This window comes from Drechmeria coniospora, chromosome 01 (assembly GCF_001625195.1).
Source record: "Drechmeria coniospora strain ARSEF 6962 chromosome 01, whole genome shotgun sequence".
NCBI classification, from domain to species: domain Eukaryota; kingdom Fungi; phylum Ascomycota; class Sordariomycetes; order Hypocreales; family Ophiocordycipitaceae; genus Drechmeria; species Drechmeria coniospora.
This window is the reverse complement of record NC_054389.1, coordinates 6093778-6119871: the sequence shown is the minus strand read 5'-3', so window position 1 is coordinate 6119871 and position 26094 is coordinate 6093778. Positions and strand designations below refer to the sequence as shown.

The following is a 26094-nucleotide window of genomic DNA, read 5'->3' as shown; positions in this document are numbered from 1 at the left end:
GGTTTGAGGTGCACAAGCGCAGTACGGAGTACTCCGTACTTGGACGTAGTCGGTACGTTCCTTTCCATGTTAGGCGCTGAACGCACCATGGCACTTGGCGCCTACAAACCTGCTAGGAGCGTATCTGCGAGGCTCCGAGAGCGAGCGTGCCAAGGCGGTGAGGTACCTCTGCTGAAGGGTGGGCCGAGTGACGCGTGGTGGTGTGCTGAGCGGTGCCGAACGGTGGGTGTGCATGGCGCAAGCCACACGGAGGGTGCGCTGGTGGAGGCCGATTCTCGAATCACATTCGATCGGATCCAGTTCGCCCACGGCTGCTAGAGACCTGAACTCCCTGCGAGCACGGTACGGAGTATTGGCTTGTACTTTGTCCCCTGTGCTCCGTATGGAGCATAAGGACCCCGTACGCCGATGCGGATTCGCCGTGGGTTCCTGCACGCTCGGTGTGGACCTGGGTGCACGTCGAACGAAGCCTACGTGTACGATGATTGGTACGTCAGCAAGGTTCAACCGTTATTTCGCTAGCCCAACTGACACCGTACACTACACCGTACCTGTACTGTACAGTGTGCGAGTACCTACAACGATGCCGTGCAAATGCCAGATATGGTGCCAGAGTCCAGTGGAGGATCACGAGCCCGCCGTACATACACCGACCAACTCTGGCAAGCAGCACCTACTGTACTGTACTGTATTGTACGTACTGTACTGTACGTGCACAGTTTGTCTTTTTGTTCTCGCACGAGGCAATCAGTCCTCGAGCACCCCAACACACCAGCTTGGCACCGCAAAATCAAGGTTCAGCACCGTCCCCCGAGCCAGGCTCGCACGCACCCCACAGGGCAGCTCGCCCAGGAACTGGTGGTAGGTTCTAGCAGCCGACTGCCTGTTGGCTATCCAAGTATACGGATGTGACGCAATGCTTGTCCAAGAAACCTCCAAACTCCCACCTGTCAGGACCGGACCCGAGTACAGGCGACGTGGCACGATGGACTCGAGAGTCCCCTCCTGTGCGGCAGCGACGGATGCCGGATGCCTGTTGGTGAAGAGAGCCAGCCCATGACCAACAGAACAGCGTCTGTTCGGATGCCTGTTGGTGAAGCGAATTTTCTCCCCAAAGCGCGTGCTTGTCCAGTGGGTGAGCAGGAAATATCATGCCGACTCGCTTGAAGAGCACTCCGTCATTTATGATCGGTTGGTTCCAACGTGTAGTGTAGTTGTACTGTACTTGCACGTACTTGGTAATAATGATAATACCGCGAGGGTACTTGTACAAAGTACAGTAGAGGTGCAGTACTCCGTAAGGAGTGCAGTAATTTACGGAGTACTTACTGTACAGAGCAAGTACGTACGGAGTACACTGCATTAATTACGACGGGAGCGCTGATTCGGAGCGCAATCGCTTGTCGAATTTGCCAACCCTTCTCTCTGTAACACTAGGCGTGGGTCTCGAGCGGAGCTGGTCCCCAAACAGATGCACTCTTGCCTCGATCACTTGAGCTGAAGCGTACAGTAAATCTATCAGTAGCGAGGTCACTGTGAAATCATAAAAGTACATGTACTTATCTGCTCCCCGTGCTCCGTACGGAATTTGCATGCCTCATGAAGTAATGGCACGCCTCCGTTGGTCTTGTTCCAGGTGTGCTGCACGTCAATGGACCTGTTGTAATACAGTACACGAACGGAGTACATGTGGCCAGGCTACGTGTATCAAAAATTAAAAATGTACTGGACATGTGCCATGTAGGTACGTGCAGCTCGGTTTGGGCAATGAGAGAGGTCAGCATTTCATTTGCATGCAGACGGTCCCGTGAGTGACGTGAAATGGTCGAGATCGCCCGCGACTCTCGTCACCCGTCCTGGCATCCGAGTTACGCCGAATGACATTCGTCTTACCGTATCCTTTTTGCCGACTCGCGTCCGAAGAGGAGGCCTCAAGCGTAGGACGGGCAAAAGGCAGGGATGCAATCGGCCTTGCACCCGACACTCGACGTTTGTTCTGTTCGTCTGTTCGCTGGCACCCTCAAAGACGACGGCCAACAAAGAAGCCGGCCACTATGACTTCCGTACGGGACTACCAGGCGGCCCTATGATGGCTGGAATGTGTCGTAAAGAGTACTGCCACAGGGCACGTGGTCGAGTACGTGTACATGCCATGTACTCTGTCGGCACTTGTGCCAAGTACGGAGTACTCGGTGCTCTGTGCAGTAAGTACTTAAGTACTTGCCTGTGCAGCCAAACTGCCAGTGGCGAGTTCACGCGCACGGCCTCTGGAGTTTCATTACCTCAGCGCCCCATTTCCTCTGCACCGCCTCCCTCCACTGGTAACCTTGCCTTCACCAGCCTCGCTGAGAAAGTGGATGACAGCTCCATTGATGCTATTTTGGGAGCTTCTTCCACGAGCAAGCCTGTGGATATACTGCGCCTTGTCTGTCCCATTTGCCACGATCAACCGCTCCATGCTACCAGCGGATTCACAGGCAGTAATGACGTGCACTCGTAAAAGTAAACATTGGCTGACGTCTCGGTACATACCACGGGCAGGCGATCGCATGCTTCGCTGCTAGTACCATGGTGCGTCTCAGCGGAGCTTTCGCCGAGTCCGCGGGTGGCACGTCACGTCGTCCTGAGCGCCGCAAGAGCTTGTACTCCATGAGGTCTTGCAGGTGCACTTGATTGTACTTGTAATACATGTACTTTGCCGTGGCCGGAACTCCTCAAGTCCTGGGCCGTTGCTGCAGCAGCAAGTACCGGCACTGCGCTGTGCGGTACGGAGAACGCGTGTTCGCACCGACACAACTGCGCACCGAAAGTGCTCGTACCATGCATGTCATGTACATGTACCAGCGTAAGTATGCGTACGAGGTACATGGACGAGGTGCATGGACGAGTTCTCCAGGCACCACTCTGCTGCGACGGGGGCCGCCCGGGGTCCCTGTGGCTCATGCGGGATGGGCGCGAGCCTGCAGGACGGATGAGAGCCCAACACCCACGTCGAGTTGCTGCTCCGCGTTTGTCGTGAGCACCAACGCCGTCCGTACTCGTGCGCTGCCGGCTCGCCGACGGCTGCGGGAACAGTATTCTTCGCCAGAGGGAAAAGAAAAGACCGAGCCGGAGAGGTGACGAGCCGGCGACGTGTGCCGCGCATTGAGACGTCGACGACGGACTAGTAGGGAACCGTTACAGCTGAACCCCACCCAGGACGGCGGCGAGAGCGGATTCAATGCGCACCGTTGCCTTTGCCGCTGCATGTTCCTGTGCTGCGCGCTCACGTCGGAAAAGTCATCATCGTCGCCTCGTCCTCGCTCTCGCCGCATCCCCCGCCGTGCACAATTCGGCCGTAAAAGTGAGCGCCGCATTCGAGGATTCGTCGTCGGCACCCATTCATGGCACCTGGCGGCGCGGGCGACTCGTGAGCCTGTGAGGAAGAGGCTGACGGGGTCGGTTGGTCGGTGGCTCAGCCGCGCTAGCACCGCCCCCCCGTCCTGAGCAGCGGTAACCAGGTCAGCGAGCTGTGAAACAAGCCCCTACCATTGCCGAAAAAAATAGTCGTACTTCTGACGAGTGATGTAAGTACTTGCTTGCTGTACAGTACATGTACGGGTACGGACGCCGCAGTGCTCGTATCCGTACTGTACTGTACACATTCGCGGCAACGGTCCCCTGAGCTGGCTCCGTCGTCTTCCCGTCGTTTTCGCCTCCTCCTCCATCAACCACCCATCCATCAACGTGTGCACCGCTCGTACATCATCACCGCCCATACATCATCACCGCCCGTACATCATCGTCGCCCCTCGCCCCCCCCCATCCCTCGGATTCTCCTCCTCCGGCAGCGTGCATCCTTCCTCTCCGAGGCTCGTGCCACTTCTTACCGACGAAGCAGCCGAGCCGACGACGGACTGACAAAACTCTGCGGCTTCGGCGAAATCTGGCCGCCTCCGCCCTCGACGCCGCGACGCAAAGCCGTCGTTTCATCCACCGTCCAAACAGCGGCCATCGTCCGACTGCAGCATTTCCATCGAGCCGGCCTCTCGTCCTCCTCGGCGAGCGAGAGCTCCCTTACCTAGTACCATGGCGTACAACGGCCAAGGCCACGGACAAGGCCATGGACACGGCCACGAGTATGGCGGTGGAGGCCACCCTCTGCAGGATCTTCCCGCCGGCGGCAGCAGCGTGAGTCGGCGCTCGAGCCTTGCTTTTTCCCGCCCGCCCCGAACCAAAGGACGTCGAGTTGACTGACGCCCCGCGGGCAGTATCACCTGCCGCCGCAGGATCACGAGGACGACGCCGGCCGTTACCTGCTCAACGAGCCTCCCATGGTCGGCTACGAGCAGGATCGCCTCAGCGCCGGCACGCCTCCGGTCCGCCCCGTCTCCGCCTACAGCCTCACCGAGTCGTACGCGCCCGGCGCGGCCTCGACGACGCCCGTGCCCGGCGGCGGCACCTTTAGCGATCACGGCGGCTACAACCAGTTCCCGCAGGACGGCGTCTACAACTACTCGCGGCCCGTCTCGACCATCAACGACCCCGAGGAGAGCTGGATGCAGCGGCAGCAGCAGGCCGGCACCGTCTCCCGCGCCGGCGGCGGCCTCAAGCGCTACAACACGCGCAAGGTCAAGCTCGTCCAGGGCTCCGTCCTGAGCATCGACTATCCCGTCCCCAGCGCCATCAAGAACGCGGTGCAGGCCAAGTACCGCGACGTCGAGGGCGGCAACGAGGAGTTCATGAAGATGCGCTACACGGCCGCCACCTGCGACCCCAACGACTTCACGCTCAAGAACGGCTACGATCTGCGTCCCCGCATGTACAACCGCCACACGGAGCTGCTCATCGCCATCACCTACTACAACGAGGACAAGGTGCTGCTCGCCCGGACCTTCCACGGCGTCATGCAGAACATTCGCGACATCGTCAACCTCAAGAAATCGACCTTTTGGAACAAGGGCGGCCCCGCCTGGCAGAAGATCGTCGTCTGCCTCGTCTTCGACGGCATCGAAAAGGCCGACAAGAACGTGCTCGACGTGCTCGCCACCGTTGGCATCTACCAGGATGGCGTCGTCAAGAAGGACGTCGACGGCAAGGAGACGGTCGCCCACATCTTCGAGTACACGAGCCAGCTGTCCGTCACGCCCAACCAGCAGCTCATCCGGCCGACCGAGGACAGCGCCCAGACGCTGCCGCCCGTCCAGTTCATCTTCTGCCTCAAGCAGAAGAACAGCAAGAAGATCAACTCGCACCGCTGGCTCTTCAACGCCTTCGGCCGCATCCTGAACCCCGAGGTCACCATCCTCATCGACGCCGGCACCAAGCCCGGCCCCCGCTCCCTGCTCGGCCTCTGGGAGGGCTTCTACAACGACAAGGACCTCGGCGGCGCCTGCGGCGAGATCCACGCCATGCTGGGCAAGGGCGGCCGGAAGCTGCTCAACCCGCTCGTCGCCATCCAAAACTTCGAGTACAAAATCTCCAACATCCTCGACAAGCCGCTCGAGAGCTCCTTCGGCTACGTCAGCGTCCTGCCCGGTGCCTTCTCGGCCTACCGCTTCAGGGCCATCATGGGCCGGCCGCTCGAGCAGTACTTCCACGGCGACCACACCCTCTCCAAGATCCTCGGCAAGAAGGGCATCGACGGCATGAACATCTTCAAGAAGAACATGTTCCTGGCCGAGGACCGCATCCTCTGCTTCGAGCTCGTCGCCAAGGCCGGCCAGAAGTGGCACCTGACCTACATCAAGGCCGCCAAGGGCGAGACGGACGTGCCCGAGGGCGCCGCCGAGTTCATCAGCCAGCGCCGCCGCTGGCTCAACGGCTCCTTCGCCGCCTCGCTCTACGCCCTCATGCACTTTGGCCGCATGTACAAGAGCGGCCACAACATCCTCCGCATGTTCTTCCTGCACATCCAGCTGCTCTACAACTTCCTCAACCTCATCTTCTCCTGGTTCTCGCTCGCCTCGTACTACCTGACGACGACGGTCATCATGGACCTCGTCGGCACCCCCATCGTCGCCAGCAGCACCACGTCGGAGCATCACGCCTGGCCCTTTGGCGACACGGCGACGCCCATCATCAACGCGCTCCTCAAGTACCTCTACCTCGCCTTTGTCATCCTGCAGTTCATCCTCGCTCTGGGCAACCGGCCGAAGGGTTCCAAGTTCACCTACATCGCCTCCTTCATGGTCTTCGGCTTCATCCAGGCCTACATCCTCGTCCTCTCCGGCTACCTCGTCGCGCGCGCCTTCGACACGCCCATCTCCGAGCAAATTTCCCTCGCCTCGGGCACCGAGTTTGTGAAGAGCTTCTTCGCCGGATCCGGCGCCGCCGGCGTCATCATCGTCGCCCTCATCACCATCTACGGCCTCTACTTCCTCGCCTCGTTCCTCTACCTCGATCCCTGGCACATGTTCCACTCGTTCCCCCAGTACCTGGTGCTCATGTCCACCTACATCAACATCCTCATGGTCTACGCCTTCAACAACTGGCACGACGTTTCCTGGGGCACCAAGGGATCCGACTCGACCGACGCCCTGCCGTCGGCCCACATCACCAAGGGCGAGAAGAACGAGGTCGTCGTCGAGGAGATTGAGAAGGAGCAGGAGGACATTGACAGCCAGTTCGAGCAGACGGTGCGCCGCGCCCTCGCTCCCTTCAAGGAGGCCGAGGACGACGAGAAAAAGGACGTCGAGGATGGGTACAAGTCCTTCCGCACGGGCCTCGTCGTGTCCTGGCTGTTTTCCAACATGCTGCTGGTCATCGTCATCACGAGCGACAACTTCAACTCCTTTGGCATCGGTGTACGTCCCCTCCCCGCACGCGCCTCCGTGACGGCCACCGCTAATGTGATGTGCAGAAATCCGCCTCGGACCGCACCGCCAACTTCTTCAAGTTCCTGCTGTACGCCACCGCCGTCCTGTCGCTGGTTCGCTTCTTCGGCTTCCTGTGGTTCCTGGGCAAGACGGGCATCATGTGCTGCTTTGCGCGAAGGTGAGCCCGTCCGAGCTCGGATTCGGGCTCGTTGGGACGGAGCAGCGTTTGGAAAACAGTGGCCCGACGGCAGGATATCGCAGGGTTTTCCGACGGGTTTTTCGACGCGGACATGTCAGTTTCATCTGCGGATACCTCGCTATGTAACGTGTTTTTGATTCGGTATTAATGCATGGCAATTTTTCCTCACTCGAGTGCGAGCAAGTGTCGCTCGCGTGCCGCCGTGATGTCGTGTGTCCTATAATGCCCAACGTATACCCCGCCAGGCAGGCATGCCAGTAGAGCAGGGACAAGGCGTGTCGTGTCGTGTCGTGTCGTGTCGTGTCGTAGGTACTGTCGTCTGGTATGTTGCATCTAGGACGTTCGAGGAACAACTCGAACAGATGCATCACAGAGGCGGCACACATACCGCCCAGAGGGCAGCAGAGCAAAAAATAGTGCCGAGTCGTTCGCCTGGCTTCCGCGGCGGCGGCGGTGAGGCGGACGGGGCCTAGGCGAGTCGTTCGCATAAACCTCGGCAAAGCTGCCTCGCCGTCGCTTCTCCATCTGGCTGGCCATCATCGCGAAGTGACAAGTGACGGACGCCGGCGTCAATCGCACCTTCGGTTCGTTATCACCGCCGATCGACTATCCGCGTCTCGCGCCCGCGTCTCGCCTCCGCGCGCGCACCTCTTGCTCCGCAGCCAGCCGCTGTCGACGCGGGGATTGCCAGAGTCCCTCTGTCACGCAACGGTCGTCGAGATCAGCCTGTCGGGTCCCTCTCTCCGGTCCAAACGGCGACGCCCGCGCACAATGTTGAAGATATGGTCCATGGTAGGGAACATTCTGCTCGGCGACGCGGACCGGTTCTGACAGAACGCAGAAGAAGGAGCAGAAGCAGGCTGAAAATGCCGAGGGCCAAGTTGCTGGAGGAAAGAAGAAGAAGGTGACGGCGGCGCAGCTCCGGGTCCAAAAAGGTTCGCCTCGCTCGACGACGCCGCACCACCAAGCCTCCCTTCGCTGTTGCTGACGACCATGGTGCCGCAGACCTGTCGGAGCTGTCGCTCGGTTCGACGATGAAGATGGACTTTCCCGACCCCGACGACATCCTCAACTTTGTGCTCACCATCGATCCGGACGAGGGCATGTACCACTCGGGCAGGTTCACCTTTGACTTTGCCATCAACCAAAACTTCCCGCACGAGCCGCCGAGGGTACGATGCCGAGAGACCATCTACCACCCCAATATCGATCTGGAGGGCAAGGTGTGCCTGAACATTCTGCGGGAGGACTGGAAGCCGGTGCTGAACCTCAACGCCGTCATTGTGGGGCTGCAGGTACGGTGCTTGCTTGCTTCGACAGCCTTGCTCTTGCTCTTGCTCTTGTCTGATTCTGACCATCTGCCGCCAGTTTTTGTTCCTCGAACCGAACGCTTCCGACCCTCTGAACAAGGACGCGGCCGAGGAACTACGACGAAATCGCGATGGGTTCAAAAGAAACGTGCGAGTGACCATGGCCGGATGCGTTTTCAAGGGCACCACGTACGATCGGGTCTTGGTATAGGCCGTTCCATTTGCTCAGGGGGATGACAACCTGCTCTCCACCAAACCAGACATGCACCGAGGGACTTTGGTCGCATCGGCCGTTCTCCTCGGCAATCGCCACTCCTCCTCGGCCATCGCCACCCCTCCTCCTCCCTTGTGGGATGGGACGGAACGCTCAGCTGGGACCGAGGAGCGAAAGGGTCTGGCTTGTCTTTGACGGATGAGGTGAGGGCTGAGGCATTCAGTGCCGAGTCGGCGGCGTACGGATCGGAACAAAGCAGGGGAAGCGCGGGAGGCCGGGTGTTCGTTCCGTCGGCGCCTCTTCACCTGCTTTGGCCGGGTTTGTCACGTTGAGATACCTCGCTTGGCGTGGGACACAAAGACGATGGCGATGAGCAGCGGAGGGAGGCGGCAGAGCAAGGCGGTCCGATGGCTGGCTGGCTGCTGGACGCTGGGTGCAATTCTTCCCTAGACCTAGACACCGACTATCAATTGGCGCGGCAGCACGTGTGTGGTCCCTATTGCCCGGCCGTTATGGTGAGGAGACTGTAACTTGCACATGCGCGAACCAGGTGGCAGTAGTACCTCCTTATCTTGCACTATTATTGTTCTCGTCGTGAGAAGAAGATGTTGGAAACTGTTGGAATCCTGCTCGAGTCGACGAAGCAGCTTGGCTGGGGCGCTTATGGCACCTCAGTCAGGTGAGTGGGTTTGATTGCTTGATTACTTGCTTACCTACTTACTCCAGTACCTACCTTGGCCAGCTCACCACCAGACCGCCCGTGCCATCGCATCCCCCAAGCCAGCAACCGGACACAGCATCGACAAAAATACCATCGCTCCTCCGCCGCGCAATGGCAGACCTCTCGACGTGCCGTCCCCTCACGCGGGACTCAGTCATGGAGGCTCACAAGATCGTGGCACCGCACGTGCATCGAACTCCCATCATGACGAGCCGGACGCTCTCGCGGATGGCCTCTCAGGCCCGGACCGAGGACGAGCTCCAGGGCACCCGGTTCGAGGGCAGGGTGCCGGCACGGCCGCGGATTCGGCTGTGGTTCAAGTGCGAGAACCTGCAGCGGGTGGGCGCCTTCAAGGTTCGGGGCGCCTTCCACGCCGTCCAGAGACTGACGGAGGAGGACGACTGGCTGGCGAATGGCGGTCGGGAGAGAGGCGTGGTGACGCACAGCTCCGGTGAGTGTGAACAACTGCGTCGTCGGTTCCCCACGGATCGACGGCTGGGGAGACGACGGGCTGAGCCTGAGCCATGCGGGTTTCGCAGGCAACCACGCGCAGGCGCTGGCACTCGCGGCCAAGGAGCACGGCATCAAGGCACACATCGTCATGCCCGCCGTTTCCCTGCCGCCCAAGATTGCCGCCACGCGAGGCTACGGTGCACAAATCGTCTTCAGCGGCAGCACGAGCTCCGAGCGCGAGGCTGCGGCTGCCAAGGTCGTCGCCGAGACGGGTGCCCGCCTCGTGCCGCCCTACGATCACCCCGACATCATGCTCGGCCAGGGCACCATGGGCATCGAGCTGCAGGAGCAGGTGGAGGAGGCCAAGAGCAAGGTCGACGACGGTGACGGTGGCAAGGGCGGGGACAGGCCGGAAACGAAGTTTGGGTCGGCGTCGAAGGGGCTCGACGCCATCATGACGCCGTGCGGCGGCGGCGGCATGCTCTCGGGCGTCGCGCTGTCCTGCGAGGGCACGGGAATCCGCGTCTTCGGCGCCGAGCCAACCTACGAGGGCGCCGACGACGGCAAGAGGGGCTACTACGCGGGCGAGCGCGTCCGGTACGTGTCGACGATGACGGTCGCCGACGGGCTGCGGACGCCGGTCGGGGTGCACCCCTGGAAGGTCATCTACGAGCGCCGGCTGGTGTCGGGCATGTACAGCGTGACCGAGGACGAGATCATGGCCGCGATGCGCCTTCTTCTCGAGCGCTGCAAGATGGTGGTCGAGCCGAGCGCATGCGTGCCCCTGGCCGTCGTCCTGTTCGACGAGGAGTTCCGAGCCATGGTCGAGAAGGAGGCGGGCTCGGACGGCTGGGATCTGGGGCTCGTCCTGAGCGGCGGGAACGTGAACTTGGAGGCGATGGGAGCCATGTTCAGGGCAAAGAGCGTCAACTCGCAGCCGATGGCGAGCCTGTTCGGGGCCATGAGCTGAGATGGTCGGCCGGCTGTGTGCCGACATCGATGCTGTTCTTGCGTCGATGATGCTGACAAGTGCAGGCAAGGCGGGTGCCACGGCACATGGACTCCAGATAGACAGATACTCGACGGCGTGACGAAACACCCTTCCATGGGCGTCGTCCTCCCCCCCCCCCCCCCCCCCCGAACATCTACGAACAGAGGCACCTTTAGCTGCCAACGCCGTCCTTTCACATGTCCTTGAGCGCCTCGTTCAGTTCAACCCTCCACCGCGGCGCGTTCCGTCGCAGGGTCCAGATGCCGCCGTAGCCTGAGACGAGGCAGAAGAGGGCGATGATGGTGAAGACCCAGCCCGTGTCCATGGCGGTGATCCAGGGCGCAGCGACGACGGTGCCGACGCAGCTGAGGATGTTGCGCACAAAGTTGTTGACGGCGACGCCGGCCGACGAACGTTTGTGAACGAATTCGGTGAGCATGGTCGTCACGGCAGACTGGTAAGCGCGTCAGCCAAGGATGGCCTGCGAGAATACGCATTCAAAGGGTGACGAGCAAGAGGGAAAGCAAGGAGCAGGCCGGCAAGGGCCGGTTGGACGGACTCACAAACACGAGCATGGACGAAAGGCCAAACAGAAAGCCGCCGACGGAGGGGACCATCCACACCACGCCGTACCGCAGCGACCAGCCTAGCAGGAGCAGACCGGCGGGATAGAGAGTGTTGGCGATCCACATGTTCTCGCGCATGCGGTCCTCGGGGAGATACACGAGGGAGCCGTCCTCGGCGTAGCGGTTCGCCTTGACGGCCTCGCGCGCCATGATGGCGTCGATCCAGCGGCCGCCGAAGAAGGAGGCGACAAAGTATCCGAGGCCGGGCGGCACGTAGAGCAGGCCGACGACGACCTGCCGGAAGCCGTAGGGCGGCGCCGAGAACTTTTGCTGGATGGCGACGTTGGCGACGAAGAGGGCGCCAAAGGCAACGGCGGCGACGAGGACGGTGATGAGAACGGGCGGGAAGCGGAGGAACAGCAGGACGCGCAGAGGGTCGACGAGGACGCGCTTCGTCAGCGTTGCGAGCTGCTCGGCAAGCGTCTTTTTCGTCGGCTGGCTGGTGCGGGACTCGACCGAATCGGTCGTCGTCGTCGTCGTCGTCGTCGTGCCGCGCCTGGCCAGCGTTTCGGGCAGCAGGAAGACGAGAAGGAGCAGGACGACGGCGCCGTAGCCGGCGAGAAAGTACATGGTCGACTGCCAGCCAAGCCGTTGAGCCAGGATGCCGCCGACGACGGGGGCGAGGATCGGCCCCAGCAGCGGACCGAGGTAGAAGATGCTCATGGCCCGGCCGCGCTCACGCGGTTCCCAGATGTCGGCGATGGTGCCTGCGCCGACGGCTTGGACGCTGGCCGAGGCACCGCCGGTGAGGATGCGGAAGACGACGAGGGTGGCGATGTTGGTGCTGACGGCGCAGAGGATGGAGAAGACGACGAAGAGGGCAAAGGAGATGATGTAGATGGAGCGGCGGCCAAACTGCTCCGAGAAGGAGGACCACCAGAGCGGGAAGACGGACATGGAGAGCATGTACATGGCGACGGAGAGGTTGGTCATCGTCGGCGTCGCCCCGAGCTCGTCCGTGAGCGCCGGGAGGGCCGCTGCGCAGCAGTCGGTCAGCCACGCAACTCGGACGCTTTCCTCGGCCGTCTCGGCTGATCATGCCGGGAACTGCACGGCACGGGGAACGGGGCGGGGGCGGGGGCGGGGGACGCACGGTAGAAGATGGACGAGCCCAGGGGCGCGGCCATGGCGGCGAGCGAAATGGTGGCCGTGATGCCCCATTTGGTCGAATGGCGGTAGTCGTACGGCCGCTTCACCTCGGGCACGACGGAGAAGCGGCCGAGGAGACCGCGCCTCTCGTGGCGGGGCACGACGGTCAGGGCGCGCGAGCGGGTGGACGAGCGGGAGGCTGCACGGTGAATGGCGGCGTCGTCGGTGGCGGACCCGGGTTTGCCTCCGAGTCCGGCCCCACCTGCGGCGCGGCTGGCCGGGACGGATGCGGTCACGGCAGAGGACCCCGCGACACCCTTTTCCGCATCGTCGACATCGCAGCACGGCTCGTCCATGTCGGTGTCGGAGCCTGCCGGGGTTTCAAGAGGCGCCTCTGAGGGTGGCCGGCCGGTTTCTCGACGGACCGCTTCCGAACCGGCGGCCATGGCGACGGCCCGGTTCGGTGCGGTGGGCAACGACGGCGGCAGGGCCCGGCTTCGCGAATGGCACGGGCCGAGTTGAAAACGGCGGCGGCGGCGGAAGGTGAGAGTGAAAAGACAAAGGAAAAATTGCGCTACGAGGAAGGGATATTAATTATACGCAACGGGGCTCGGGTACGCTCCGGTCGCCGAGGCATACCTTGGATGGGAGTGGAGAACGGGCGGGGGAGGAGGCATGCAGGCCTGGCTCGGGAGAGGCGGGCTGACAAATATCTACTCGACACGACGCTCGCCGGGCCACGAGCGGCATGCAGGCATATGTGGAATCGTGACGGGGAACGGGGCCGCTATATGCAAGCGTAAGTAAGTATATGTGTTTGCGTATACGGAGTACCCACGGCCACCCACCCAGCGCTGCATTACGCCCCTGATCGGTAGGCGCCCCACAGGAGGTTTGTCATGCAGACGGGATGAGACGGGGACGGCTCAGAAGAAGCTGATCGAGGTGGATGCCGGCACGGGAAACCGAGAAGGCGACAGCGGGGGGGAAGCCGGGTCATCAAGACTCATGATCCTCTTTGCAGAGAAATATTTGCAGACACATCATGTGTGCATAGTTTGATCTCCGCATCAGGCGCGCCGAAAGTGAGCATCGCCAGCTCCGATGCCGGCCCGGCGGGGGGGGGACTAAGGAAAACTAGTGAAAGTCGACCAAGCGAACGTGTAGATAGGCCATCATCATCATCATGACTCTGGCTTCGTCGCTTCTTTCCGAGTGAATGGTCTACGTGGACATGAATATACGATGAGCATGCATTCTACATCGTACGGAGTGTCACACGGCCTGTCTATCCTCGAAGTCGGTGTTCGTTGCCAGAGCCAGTTCAACGAGCAAGTACATGCCGAAGTATCGCCGTGCCGTGCCGGGTGTACGGATCGGTTGAGGTATGGGCATCTCCCGCGATCAAACTCGACTAGCTGGTTCATCTTTGTATTGATTTTCATGACAAGTACAATCTATGATTTGGGGAACTTGGTCTCGCAAGTATAAGCTCCAAGCTGGTTGCTGATGGGCATAGGCATAGGGAGTAACCGGACCGGTCATGATGATGTACGGGTACTTGGAGTAAGCACTGTATTCCGCGAAACGCCCCCAGCTGGGAATTATATAATACCTAGTACGGAGTACGGAGTAGTATTACCTGAACTTTAGTACAGTCCTAAGGTATTTGATGGACCATGTACGACGCCTACAGTGTGGCCCCGGTGTACGGAGTTGTCAAGTGTCCTGTTCACACAATATGTATAAATGTACAAGTGGAGTACTAGAACGTGTCCCATACCTACCCTACAGTATAACAAGTGCAGCATCCTATACCTGCAGCATAGTATACATACAGCATAGTATAGTACCTATAGCATAGTATAGTACCTACAGCATAGTACGCAGTGCAGTGTCCCGTCCCTTCAGAATACCTGTTCAAGAGCAGCATCCTGTGCCTACAATGTACCCAAGAACGGTGTCCTGTACCTAACAGCATGTCCAAGCATAGTGTCCTATACCTACTCCAAATACAGCATCCTACACCCAAGTGCAGTGTCCGTACCTACGGCGTACCCAAGTCGTGCACATTGTCCTATACCTTCGTGTACACCCAAGCACAGTGTCCTATACCTACTCCAAATACAGTATTCTAAACTCAAATGCAGTGCCCGTATCTACGGCGTACCCAAGTCGTGCACAATTGTCCTATACCTTCCACCTTCCACTCCCAAGCACAGTGTCCCAAACCCACGAATACGGTGTCCTGCACGGAGTACGCAAGTATTCCTGTACCATGTACATGCGGGGCAGGAACCTCTCGTTCCGTCAACTCCGTCGTACCTACCCCGCCAACGGCATTCAACGTCACTCGACCTCGCCACTCCTCACCGCATCGTGAACCACTTCGTCGAGGATTCGTTTCTTCTGCACGCAGCTCGACGACCGACCCCTCGTCTCTTCTCTTCGTGTCCTTCCTCCTCGCCATTTCCCTCCTCGACACTCCTCACCGCATCGTGAACCAATTCGTCGAGGATTCGTTTCTTCTGCACGCAACTCGACGACCGATCCCTCGTCACTTCTCTTCGCGTCCTTCCTCCTCGCCAATTCCCTCCTCTCTCCCCTCCTCCTCGTCAATTCCCTCCTCTCTCCCCTCTTCCTCGCCAATTCCCTCCTCTCTCTCCCCCTCACCACGCGCGCACGCCATGTCTCTCACCAACGCCACCGCCGAGGTCGCCGCGGCTGCTGCCAAGACGGCGTCCTTTGCCCTCGCCGCTCTTCCAGCGTCTGACCGCAACGCGGCCCTCGACGCCATTCACGACGCCCTCGCCGGCGCCCGCGACGAAATTCTCACGGCAAACGCCCGCGACCTCGACCGCGCCCGCCAGGCCGTCGCCCAAGGCACCCTCGCCGACTCCCTCGTCTCACGCCTCGACCTCGGCCGACCGGGCAAGTGGGAGGATATGCTGAAAGGCATCCTCGACGTCCGGGACCTCGACGATCCGCGTATGTCTCGTCCTCTTCGTTGCCCTCCTCCCTCGTCGTTGCTGCCTTGTTGCTGTCGGCTGACGCGGCCCCGCCAGTCGGCAAGGTACATATGCGTACCCGGCTCGACGACGACCTCATCCTCGAGCGCGTCTCCTCCCCCATCGGCGTCCTCCTCGTCATCTTCGAGGCCCGGCCCGAGGTCATCGCCAACATAGCCTCCCTCGCCATCAAGTCGGGCAACGCCTGCATCCTCAAGGGCGGCAAGGAGTCGACCGAGTCCTTCGTCGCCATGGCCGCCGTCATGGCTCGCGCCCTCGGCGGCGGCGCCGTCCCGAGCGCCGCCGTCCAGCTCGTCACGAGCCGCGACGACATCGCCCAGCTGCTCTCCCAGGACCGGTACATCGACCTCGTCATCCCCCGCGGCTCCAACGAGCTCGTCCGCGCCGTCAAGGCCGACACCCGCATCCCCGTCCTCGGTCATGCCGACGGCCTCTGCTCCATCTACCTCACGGCTGATGCCGACGCCCAAAAGGCGGCCCGCGCCATCGTCGACGCCAAGACCTCCTACCCGGCCGCCTGCAACAGCGTCGAGACGCTCCTCGTCCAGGACACGGCCCTCCTCACCCACTTCCGTCCCGTCGCCGTCGCCCTCGCCGCCGCCGGCGTCAGCCTGCGCTGCGACCCGGCCGCCGCCGCCGTCGTCTCCGACGTGCCCGGCATCGTCGTCCAGCCCGCCGTGCCGGCCGACTACGACACCGAGTTCCTCGCCCTCACCCTCGCCGTCAAGACAGTCTCGACCCTCGACGAGGCCGTCGCCCACATCAACGCCCACGGCTCCCACCACACCGACGCCATCTTCACGGCCGACGCGGCCGACGCCGAGCGCTTCATGGCCCAGGTCGACTCCGCCGGCGCCTACTGGAATGCGTCGACGCGCGTCGCCGACGGCATGCGCTACGGCTTCGGCACCGAGGTCGGCATCTCCACGAGCAAGATTCACGCCCGCGGGCCCGTCGGCCTCGAGGGCCTCACCATCTACAAGTACAAGGTCCGGGGCGACTACCAGCCGACGGCCCAGTACGGCGAAGGCGACGGTCGCCGGCCGTGGAAGCACGAGGCCATGCCCATCTGAAAAAGGCGGCCTGTGTGAACCTCTCGACGTCCTGGCCGCGCCGGTGGGGGGCGGCCAAGGTTGAGGGGCAAAATGAAATAAATGTTCCCATCACGGACCTGTTGACAAACAATGCGATTCTGTGCAGCCCATTCTAGCTAGTATTTTGTTCTTCCTTTGATGCCACTTTGACTTCTCGCCCGCAGGTCGTTTCCCAGGAAACGCACAGCATCTCCCCCCCGTGCCGGCCTGCGTCGCGCAGTGTACCGTCGTGGCATTGGTCCGTGTTCCGTTCCATGCATCGCCCCTATCCACGTCGCTGCCTCATGAGTCCATGTCGTACTGCTTGATCATCTCGGCCAGCTTGTTGCCCTCGGACTTGAAGTCGAGGAAGGACGCGCTCATAATCTGATACCGTACCCTGCTTCCAGCGTCAGTGTCCGGAGCACAAATGAAAAGCGGAAAGAGAGGGTTGTTTGAGTGTGTGTGTGTGTGTGCGTGCGTGCGTGTGCGCGCGCGTGTGTGACTGTGACTGTGAAAAGGGAGAAACAAGGGCTCTGCTCACCTCTGCGCGTCGCCGTAATTATCCATCTTTGCCCTGCACCGGAAGCCGAGCTTCTTGCAGTTGACCTCCTCAAAGGCGGCCATAAATGCGGCCTCGTCGTTCTCCTTCAGCTCCATCAGCTCGTTGGCCGTCTTGCCAAAGACCATGTTGCCCGTCTCGTCGAAGCAGCTGAGCCACTGATGGCTCGTGTGATCGGCGACGTTGAGCGACAGGATGTAGCGGTAGTTGGGCTTGTCGTGCGAGACGCTGCATTTTTCGCAGTGCCACGTGCCGTCGCCCATGTCCGTCACTTTCTTGTTGCACCCCTGGGATGAGCAGGCGGGGTAGCAAAAGTTGTCCTGCTTGACGAAGACGATGGTGGCCTTGATGGAGTAGTAGGCGGGCTCGTCGACGCCGAGGTTCTCCTCCTTGACCTGTCCAATCGTCTTCACCTCGTCCTTCCTGCCCGTGGCGCTGCCCATGCTGGCGAGGTTCTGGTGCGTCGCGAACGTGTCGGCCCTGCCGGCCGAGTCGTACCAGCCCTTGAGCCTGTGCGCGTCGGGGATGTCGGGGTCGACCGTCATGGTGCCCGACGACAGCAGGCTCAGGCTCTTGCCGCCAAAGTCGGACACCTTGGTCCCCTTGAAGGCGACGACGGACTCGGGGTTGGCGTCGAACGAGTTGGCCGTCTTGCCCCAGACGGTGACGCGGACCGAGTAGCCCGTGTCGTCGACGAGGGTCAGCTCTCGCTTCTGGAACGGCCGCCCGTCCTTCTTGGATGTGATCTCGCCGACCTCGCCGACCTCCTTGAGGACGCCGATGACGTCGACCGTGTTGTCCTTTTCCACGTTCTGCAGCTGCTCGATGGTGCAAAAGTTGAAGCGCACCTGCGGCACGTTCGTCTGGTCCTCGGCCTTCTCGATGACCGTGTCGCGCTCAAAGGTGAGCTCGTAGTCGTTGGGCAGGTTCGTGAACTGCTTCTTCGCCAGCGAGACGCGGCAGGGGCTGGAGATGTAGTAGACGGAGCCCTCCTGGAGGAGGTCGTAGAAGGCGTCGCACTGGTCGTTGAAGCCCGTCGCCTTGATCTCGCCGCTCTCGTCGAGGAGGTTGACGCTGAAGAGCTTGCCCTCGCCCGTGGCCTTGTGCCACGTCTTGACCTCCGACTTGAGCGAAACGCGGGCCTTGATGGTCCACTTGTGCGCAAAGGGCGACAGGCCCTCGATCGGGTAAATGTTGGCCCCCGCGTGCGTCGCAGGTCGGGAGGCCATCGGCTGTGCTTGGGGCTTGGGCTCCTCCTTCTTGGCGCCGTAAAAGTCGTTTCCGGCAATCGTCGTCTCCGTGGCGGGCTTGGAATCGACGGCGACCGGTTCGCCCACCTTTTCCTGCACGCCGAGCGATTCGACGACTTCGAGGTCGAGGATGACGAGGATGCTGCCTTGGGTCAGCCCGGTTCGACGGCGACGGGCGGCACGGACGGCCACGGCGCGGCGAGCGACCTACTTCTTTCCCTTGAGGTTGTTGGGCGTGTACTGCTTGACGCGACAGAAGCACCCTCGCTCGAGCTTGCCGTCGTGGACGACGTGGTTGGCCTGGGTGGCGAGCATCGTCTGGACGTAATGGTCGCCGTCGCTCATGACCAGTCGGTAGCGGTCACCGCCCTGGGCCGAGGGGGCCATCTGCTTAACCTGCAAGCACTGCATCACGGGAACGGGGAAGAGCTTGGCGGCCTTGTCGGGATCGTTGAAGATGACGCTGGAGCAAAAAGGTCAGTCAGCCCGTTTTCACGCTCGACCCGAGTTTGGCCTTGCTCGCTCCATGTGCAACTGGGGGACAACGCACTCGAGCGACCCCCTGGAGAGGGCCGACATGTACTTTGGGTCCATGGTTTGCTTCTGTTCTGTATGAATCCAACCCGTACAGGACAGGAAAAATGTACAAGCTGATGGGGGAGTTGGCCGGTCGATCAGCCGTACTCGTGATGATGGATGAAGGGGCGACAATGTTGCCTGGTGAATCGCGACGCGTCCAGCGCGTTTAGTGGAAAACGGCCCCGCCAGGATGGAGGTGAGGGGTGGCCTGCTAGGGGTGCTGGGGGCTGCTGGGCAATGCTTATGTCACCGTCAAAATTCGTCACAGCCTTGCCGAGTCAAGTCGGCCAAGGGTACTTGCACTCGGTAGTAGAAGTAGGGAGAACAACATGTACAGAAATAGCACAGCAAGTACAGTACGGAGTAAGTACGGAGTACTTGTACTACAATTCTCTGCACATCCGTTTACAACTACGTACCCCTTTATAGGTACTTAATAGGCGCTACAACTACGGAGTGCCTGGTACAACGACTTAAAGTCCTTACCTACAAGTACTCCGTAGGTGTACTCAAGTATCGTACTTATAGTTGTACATATGTACTGTACGGAGTACTGTCTGCATTATCTACAAGTACAGAGTACTGTACGGAGTATTACTCCGTGCTCTAAATTTGATTGTGCAAATAAATGCCGTACTTCCCTGTACTTACTTACACCTACTTACTATTACTTAGGTACTAGGTAGTAGGCAGGTTGGCCGTCTACAGTGCTAGTAGGTGCGCTACATTGCAGGCCTACAGCAGGCACCACCAACCAGCTGCAACCAACCAACCTACGTGAATGGAGGAAGCAAACTACAGTGCTTGTACGTAGCTGCTGGAGGGCCCCTTCTGGCCGCACTCGCATCGTGAGGAGGTGGGAGGGGTCGGGTTCCAGTCGCAGCCTCTCCCTTCTCAATGGCCCCATGATCACATAGCTCCTCATCCACTCCGTAGCGTGTGTCCCAACTCTGCAACACCAATACCTGAACGCAGGACAGTCGCCCCTCCAAGTGCCGTCTCCCACTCGATCCGAGCACGACGCCTTTTGCTCGCAGCAGCAAGGCCACGGTGAACAACGCCGCCATGACGGACATGGAGAACGCAACGAGAGCTCCCGAGAGCGACGCGCAGCCGCCGCCGCCGCCGCCGCCGAAGGATCTGCCGCAGGATGAGGGCCAGTCCACCTCGGGCTCCGAACTCCTCGATGACGTTCCTGGCCAGGCAGCTTCGCTCACGGGCGAGCACTGCATCACGGACCGGCCGACTCGTGCGTTGCCCAAGCTGCGTACGCATGGGGGCACCTGCGCGTGCCTTCATCGCGTGCCCCGCCCCGCCCCTCGCAGCTGTTGACGGATCATAGCGAGCGGCCAGTCTGCCACTGGCGAGATCACGAAGCTCGACAACGTCGATGTAAGCTCGGCGAGCTTGCGTCTCTCGTCGTCGCTGACGCGCGCCAGGTCTACGTCTCGAAACCGGCGGATTACCCTCACGCGCCCGCCCGCCTGCTCCTCCTCCTCACCGGCGGCACCGGCATCCGGTCGACCAACAACCAGATCCAAGCCGACAAGTACGCCTCGGCCGGATACCTCGTCCTCATGCCCGACCTCTTTGCCGGCGACACGGCGCCGACGGCGGCGACCATCACCGACGACTCCACGACGCTGCTCGAGCAGGTCAAGATCAAGGCCGTCGAGGTTACCAAGTCGTTCATGATCGACATGTGGCTGGCGCGCATCACGGCCGACAAGGTCATGCCCCTCCTCCACAAGGTCATCGACACGGCAAAGGACGAGTACGCGGATGCCGTCAAGCACGGCGATGGGATGTACGCCGTCGGCTACTGCGTCGGAGCCAGGTTCGTCCTCCTGCTGGCCAAGGCGGAGCGGCAAGGCGAGCAAGGCGACGGGGCCAAGAAGGGCCCGCACATCAAGGCGGGCGCCCTCGCGCACGCGGCGTCGGTGGTGCCCGATGACTTCAAGGACCTCGAGGTGCCGCTGAGCTTGATCTGCGTCGAGAACGACCCGCTGTTCCCGGACGCCGTGCGGTCGGCGGGCGAGGAGGTCATGTCGACGGCCAACCTCGAGCACGAGGTCAAGGTGTACCCTGGCGTACCACACGGTGAGCGTCGCTCGCCCCGGGCCGCGGCCGAGGAACCCTTGCTGACCGGGTGCTTTTGCTTCCCGCACCATAGGTTTCGCCGTCGTCGGTTCCTACGCCGACAGCGCCATCGGCGAGGCCCAGGCGGCGGCGTACGAGCAGATGCTCAGCTGGATTCAGGAACATTGATCGGGCCGCCTCGCCTCTCCTTCTGCGCGGGTGCACGAAGCAGCCTGTGGCCCTCCCGGAGCCGCATGCACATGTACACGTATGAACCTTTATGTTTACGAGTAGACGACAGAGGAGCGTCAGGAAATGGTGCACACAATCTTGCCCGAGTTCTTGGCATCCTCCATGTACCCGTGGGCCTCCTGGATGTCGTGCCACGGGAGCACCTTGTCGACGACGATCTTGAGCCTGCCGGCCTCGAAGAGCGGCAGGTAGGTGGCGAGCTTGTCACGCAGCCGGCCCTGATACTCCTCGTCGCGACTGCGTAGGGTCGAGCCCTCGATGCGGATGCGCTTGTAGAGGATGGGGGAGATGTCGGCGGCCGCCACCTCGCCACCGCTGAGGGTGCCGAGCAGGACGATGCGGCAGTCGCGGGCGGCGACGTGCAGGTTCTTCTGGAAGTAGTCGGCGCCGACGAAGTCGACGATGAAGTCGACGCCGCCGCCGCCCGTGGCCTCGAGGAGAGCGGCGGCCCAATCGTGCGTCTTGTAGTTGAAGGCGGCGTCGGCGCCGAGGGTGCCGGTGACGAAGCGGCACTTGTCGTCGGTGCCGGCCGTGGCGTAGACCTTGGAGGCGCCGGCGAGGCGGGACAGCTGGATGCCGGCGACGGAGACGCCCGAGGCGCCGGCGTGCCAGAGGATGGACTTGCCGGCGGCGAAGCCCAGGACGAAGTGCAGGGCCTGTGTCGCCGTGATCCAGGCCTCGGGCACCGCCGCCGCCTGCTCCCAGGACAGGGTGGCGGGTTTGCGGATGAGCATCTTGGCGCTGACGGCGACGTACTCGGCGTAGGCGCCGCCGTAGGCCAGGCCGAAGACCTCGTCGCCCCTGGCGAGAACGGGGTCGGGGTCGTCGTCGTCGCCGCCGCCGGGCCCGAGGGCCTCGACGACGCCGCTGAACTCGACGCCCAGCGTCCGGGGCGCCTGCGGGGGCAACGGGTAGAAGCCGCGACGCTGGACAATGTCCATGCGGTTGACGCCAAAGGCCCAGATCTTGACAAGCGCCTGGCCGGCCGAGGGCGTGGGCTTGGGGGTGCCGGCGTTGACGAAGAGAGCGTCGCGCTCTCCACGGCCGGCTCTAATGTCTGGCAGCAGGTTTCAGCCGCAGCGGTTAGTCGAGTCGAGCGGAGCAGTGGACTGTTCGCTCGACGATGGGCTCACGAGCTCACCGATGGCCTTCATGGTTGCCATGCTGGTGCTGGTGCTGGTGCTGGTGCTGGTGCTGGTGCTGCAGTTGTTGTTTCTGCTGCCGATTCTTGCTCAATCACTTGCTCGCTTGCCCCTAGGTTTCATGGGTTCATACGTTGGTTTCCTTCAGTATCGGCAATCGACTACAGTAGATTGATCAACAGCGCTGCGGATGATGGCGTGGGCAATCACAATGAACAAGTATTCCGAACACAGTTCAATCATCATTAGTCACGCGCCGTGACGTTCCTTCCCAAAGGGCATAGGCGGTTCAAGCCGGTTCGGTTCGGCTGGTGGACGGGCGGCAGGAGCCTGTCGAAGCCGTCCTTCCTTTCTTGCCAGGACGGCGGTGCAGAAAAGGCACTCAGGCAGACGCGGCACTGGCAGCGTGCAGTCACCGCCTATTGTTGGCTCCGACGCACAAAACAATGTGCGCCTTTGTCGTCTCCATGTCCTTGTCCCTTCTCCCCCTTTCCCTTTCCCCTTCCCCTTCCCCTTTCCGCCCTTTTCGAGGGAGGAGGCGGGAACGGTCCGACTGCCGGGCTGTCTGTCCTTGGTCACGTCGGCGAGACCGAGACGGAGGAATCATCTCCGAAGAAAGTCGATTAATTTCCTGGCGAGTACGGGCTGGATGTACTCGTACAGATGTAACCGATGGTACGAGTAAACTGAGACGTGCTTCACGGCTGAATCCTCATCCCAAACATGGCTAGTCCAAGGCCAATCGAGGCCAATCGAGGCCGACCAAGGCAGTGGTGGAAGAGACGTCATGTCGTGAGCGACTGGACGACCGAGACGCCCCCAAGACGTGTGCGGCTGTCTTTGACCTTTTCAGCTACGTCGAAGCTGGCGTCGAAAACCATCGGTCACGAAATTGCGCAGTACTTGAAGCGACCAAACGAGAGGCAGCCATCGAATTTGTGCATGTCGTACAGGCAAAGCACGGCCGGCACAGAGTACATTCGACAGAAACTCCTACATTAGTACTTTGCGGCTACTGTATTGTACTTGGTCGTGGGTACAAGTTCAAACACTTGTTCTGTGCGGACGACCTTGCTGGCGACAACAAGACAGGACGAGTACTTCGACTACAGGTTTTAGTGCAAGCCCAGCACACCACCCGCTGCAAGTACCTGCGGCACCACAACTTGTGATGGACGTGCAAAAGGAACACCGCCACACCGACGTTGGCACTACATGCGAATGCTCACTGGTTGTGTTTGTGTTTGTATTTGTCCTCGTCCGCCTCGGCGATCCTCTGCTGGTGGGTGCTAGTAGGATGCACTGCAGGCACTAAAGACGCCCGAGTTTGGTGCCTGAGATAGTCCGCCTATAGGGTTCACAGTCATCCGAACCTCCACGATCAATGCACTTGGCACCGTACTGTATGCATGTACCCAAGTACATGTACATGTGCAGGTACACTTTTACTTGCACTGGTTCGTACAGCCTCCGCGAACAGGGAAGCGGCCTGTTCAGCGAACGATGACTCGACGCGTGCCCGATGGCGAGAGGTTCCACGCCGGCCTTGTCCGCCTCGCAGCTAGTCAGGCAAGATGCGTCAGCGAGACTTTGATGACAGGGGTGTTTCCATGAATCCCCATAGGTCGGAGTTGGCATGAGATAGCAGGTGTGTTTGCGCGGCAAGAAGATGCTGGAGGCGGACGAATAATTACCGCGCCTGTACTGCACTGCGCGGCATGACCCTATTCTTTGCTCCGCACCTTGGTAGGATGCAGCACAAACACATGCTCTCCCTGCTAACAGGTACAGTGTACTAAGTACTTTTAGGTACTGACTGCACTGTACTGTACTGCCGAGCGGAGGGTTGGTTCCATTGCTAGCACCAAGGCGGCAGAGAGGAAGGCGGCACGGGTACGGAAAGGTAGGCGCCATTAAAAACGCGTGGAGCCAGCTGCCGCTATATGGCGCACCAACAAGGCCGGCCTGCCGCCGTGGCCGCATCACATTCATGTGCAGTACGGAATTACTGCCAGTCGTACGTGCTAATGCGAACCATGCACTTCGGAGTACGGCACAATAAGCAAGTGCATGTACTTACACTGGTGCAGATGGAAGCGATAGACCTAGCATGAGGGTGAGCAGGGGGGGGGCGCGAAAGGCTGGACCGGGCAAGGTCGCTCGCTGGCAAGCTTTTGTCTCGGATAGCCTTCGCCGTGATGCTTGGCAATACGGCTTCGCGTGCCGCGTGGTGAGGGACAAACACTCGTAGCCAACGTGCCGGTAGGTATAATTACCTTGCCGTGCCAGCATGAGTTGCACAATTCGACTTTGGCATCGTGCGAATGCGTGGAGCTACACTTGCGCCTCCGCGAACGAGTCGAAAAATGTGCGGGATGGTTCAACCATGTGCAGAATGTGTATGGCGGGAACGGAAGGCACTGAACTGACATGTGAACAAGCCGAAATGGTGTGCTTACGCCCGGGCGGTCACCGCCTGCTGCGTACGGGTAATAGGAGGTATTACTGCGGAGTTGGGACATTGTCAGAAACGCACTGAAAGGGTGTCATTCTCCATCGCACGCTGACCGAATGTATTACTCTGTACATGTACTTTTGCGTACCTGCAAGTACTTACTTCAAACTCTGCGTCGCTGTACTAACAGGTACACCGGGTCCGGACCAAAAGCATCATATTCTACTTGTACTTGCCTACAACATACTGTACTCGCACCTACCTACCTACCTATACTTGAGTATTTTCTTGTTGGTGTGCAGCGAGTAACGCAGGACAGAGCAACAAGTACAAGTACTTACAGTCATGTTCATTTTCGTAGACAGTGTATTGGATACCGACACACGCCAAATACTGGTCCGTGGACATGATCAAATATTCCGCCTCCCTGTGTGCATGTATTTGTGCTTGTACATACGTACCCCACACGTCCTCCGTATGCAACGTTTGATTGAAAAAGGTATCAATGCAAAAGGCACGGTCTTGTGCGTGCTAGTAGCCGACGATACGAGAGAGAGAAAATATCCAACGGGAGGAGGTCGACCGATCGATCGGCCTGGTCAAGTCGCGTCGTCAAGGATCCTCAGTCGAGGGCCCTCCCCTTCCCATTGGAGGGCGGAGGGCGCCAGACACCTGCGACACCCACAGACCAGACCCACCATGCCTTAATAGACTGGCTTTTCGGGGATGCCTACAAGTAAGAACACGCGTACTTTTGAGTACGTGGACCACTGGAGTTGTGTTGTGTTGTTCGCTTGCTCGAGCCTAGGCCAACGGCATCGAAAAGGGATCGGCGGCCGGGGCGATCATGACTCCACAGAAACAAGTCCGACAGGCAGTTACAGTGCAATTGCCACCACAACGGATGCCGACATGTTCTTGGATATTGATGGATGCATGGTAGGCATCTGTTATCAAGCGCCCAGCTAAGGAGCCCTCTGTTCCGTGGTCCGATGGTCGATGGTCGGTCAGTCAGCCCCACCCATCGGCGATGTGATGGCCAAGTGTCGCTGCTCCGCAGTGGATTCAGATCGCCGCTGCTCGGGCGCTCATCCTCGGAGCAGTTTGCGAGGCTCCACGACGGAGCCGTCAACTGCACCTGTTGTCCTCGTCGGATCGTGACTGCATTTCTTGATGCGTCAGGTGTACAGCAGCATACAGTGTACAGTATTCCGTATTGCACTCTGTACAGAGTATGCGTGTACTTTACCCTTGTCCGGGAAAGGAAAACGAC

The 26094-nt window shown here is 60.5% G+C and overlaps 7 protein-coding genes across 7 annotated transcripts; 4 read left to right on the top strand and 3 right to left on the bottom strand.

Moving 5' to 3' along the window:
* Positions 1–4068: 4068 nt before the first annotated feature.
* DCS_01558 (Chitin synthase 1) lies at positions 4069–8517 on the top strand (the record flags this gene model as incomplete). Its single annotated transcript, XM_040798890.1, has 6 exons — positions 4069–4170; positions 4251–6785; positions 6842–6975; positions 7831–7931; positions 8002–8291; positions 8365–8517. The coding sequence occupies 6 exons, from the start codon at positions 4069–4071 to the stop codon at positions 8515–8517; spliced, it is 3315 nt and encodes a 1104-aa protein (XP_040659773.1).
* Positions 8518–9352: 835 nt separating this feature from the next.
* Positions 9353–10664, top strand: DCS_01557 (putative serine racemase; the record flags this gene model as incomplete). The annotated part of the gene is made up of 2 exons (XM_040798889.1): positions 9353–9692; positions 9781–10664. The coding sequence occupies 2 exons, from the start codon at positions 9353–9355 to the stop codon at positions 10662–10664; spliced, it is 1224 nt and encodes a 407-aa protein (XP_040659772.1).
* Positions 10665–10878: 214 nt separating this feature from the next.
* On the bottom strand, positions 10879–12846 carry DCS_01556 (Quinidine resistance protein 3; the record flags this gene model as incomplete). The annotated part of the gene is made up of 3 exons (XM_040798888.1): positions 10879–11139; positions 11249–12342; positions 12405–12846. 3 exons carry the CDS (start codon positions 12844–12846, stop codon positions 10879–10881), a joined length of 1797 nt encoding a protein of 598 aa, XP_040659771.1.
* Positions 12847–15087: 2241 nt separating this feature from the next.
* Positions 15088–16502, top strand: DCS_01555 (uncharacterized protein; the record flags this gene model as incomplete). The annotated part of the gene is made up of 2 exons (XM_040798887.1): positions 15088–15388; positions 15466–16502. 2 exons carry the CDS (start codon positions 15088–15090, stop codon positions 16500–16502), a joined length of 1338 nt encoding a protein of 445 aa, XP_040659770.1.
* Positions 16503–16805: 303 nt separating this feature from the next.
* On the bottom strand, positions 16806–18908 carry DCS_01554 (replication factor A-like protein; the record flags this gene model as incomplete). The annotated part of the gene is made up of 4 exons (XM_040798886.1): positions 16806–16902; positions 17047–18456; positions 18526–18777; positions 18865–18908. 4 exons carry the CDS (start codon positions 18906–18908, stop codon positions 16806–16808), a joined length of 1803 nt encoding a protein of 600 aa, XP_040659769.1.
* A 1050-nt stretch (positions 18909–19958) lies between these two features.
* On the top strand, positions 19959–21161 carry DCS_01553 (dienelactone hydrolase; the record flags this gene model as incomplete). The annotated part of the gene is made up of 4 exons (XM_040798885.1): positions 19959–20160; positions 20236–20285; positions 20333–20993; positions 21067–21161. 4 exons carry the CDS (start codon positions 19959–19961, stop codon positions 21159–21161), a joined length of 1008 nt encoding a protein of 335 aa, XP_040659768.1.
* Positions 21162–21280: 119 nt separating this feature from the next.
* On the bottom strand, positions 21281–22387 carry DCS_01552 (uncharacterized protein; the record flags this gene model as incomplete). Its single annotated transcript, XM_040798884.1, has 2 exons — positions 21281–22281; positions 22366–22387. The coding sequence occupies 2 exons, from the start codon at positions 22385–22387 to the stop codon at positions 21281–21283; spliced, it is 1023 nt and encodes a 340-aa protein (XP_040659767.1).
* Between the last annotated feature and the right edge of the window lie 3707 nt (positions 22388–26094).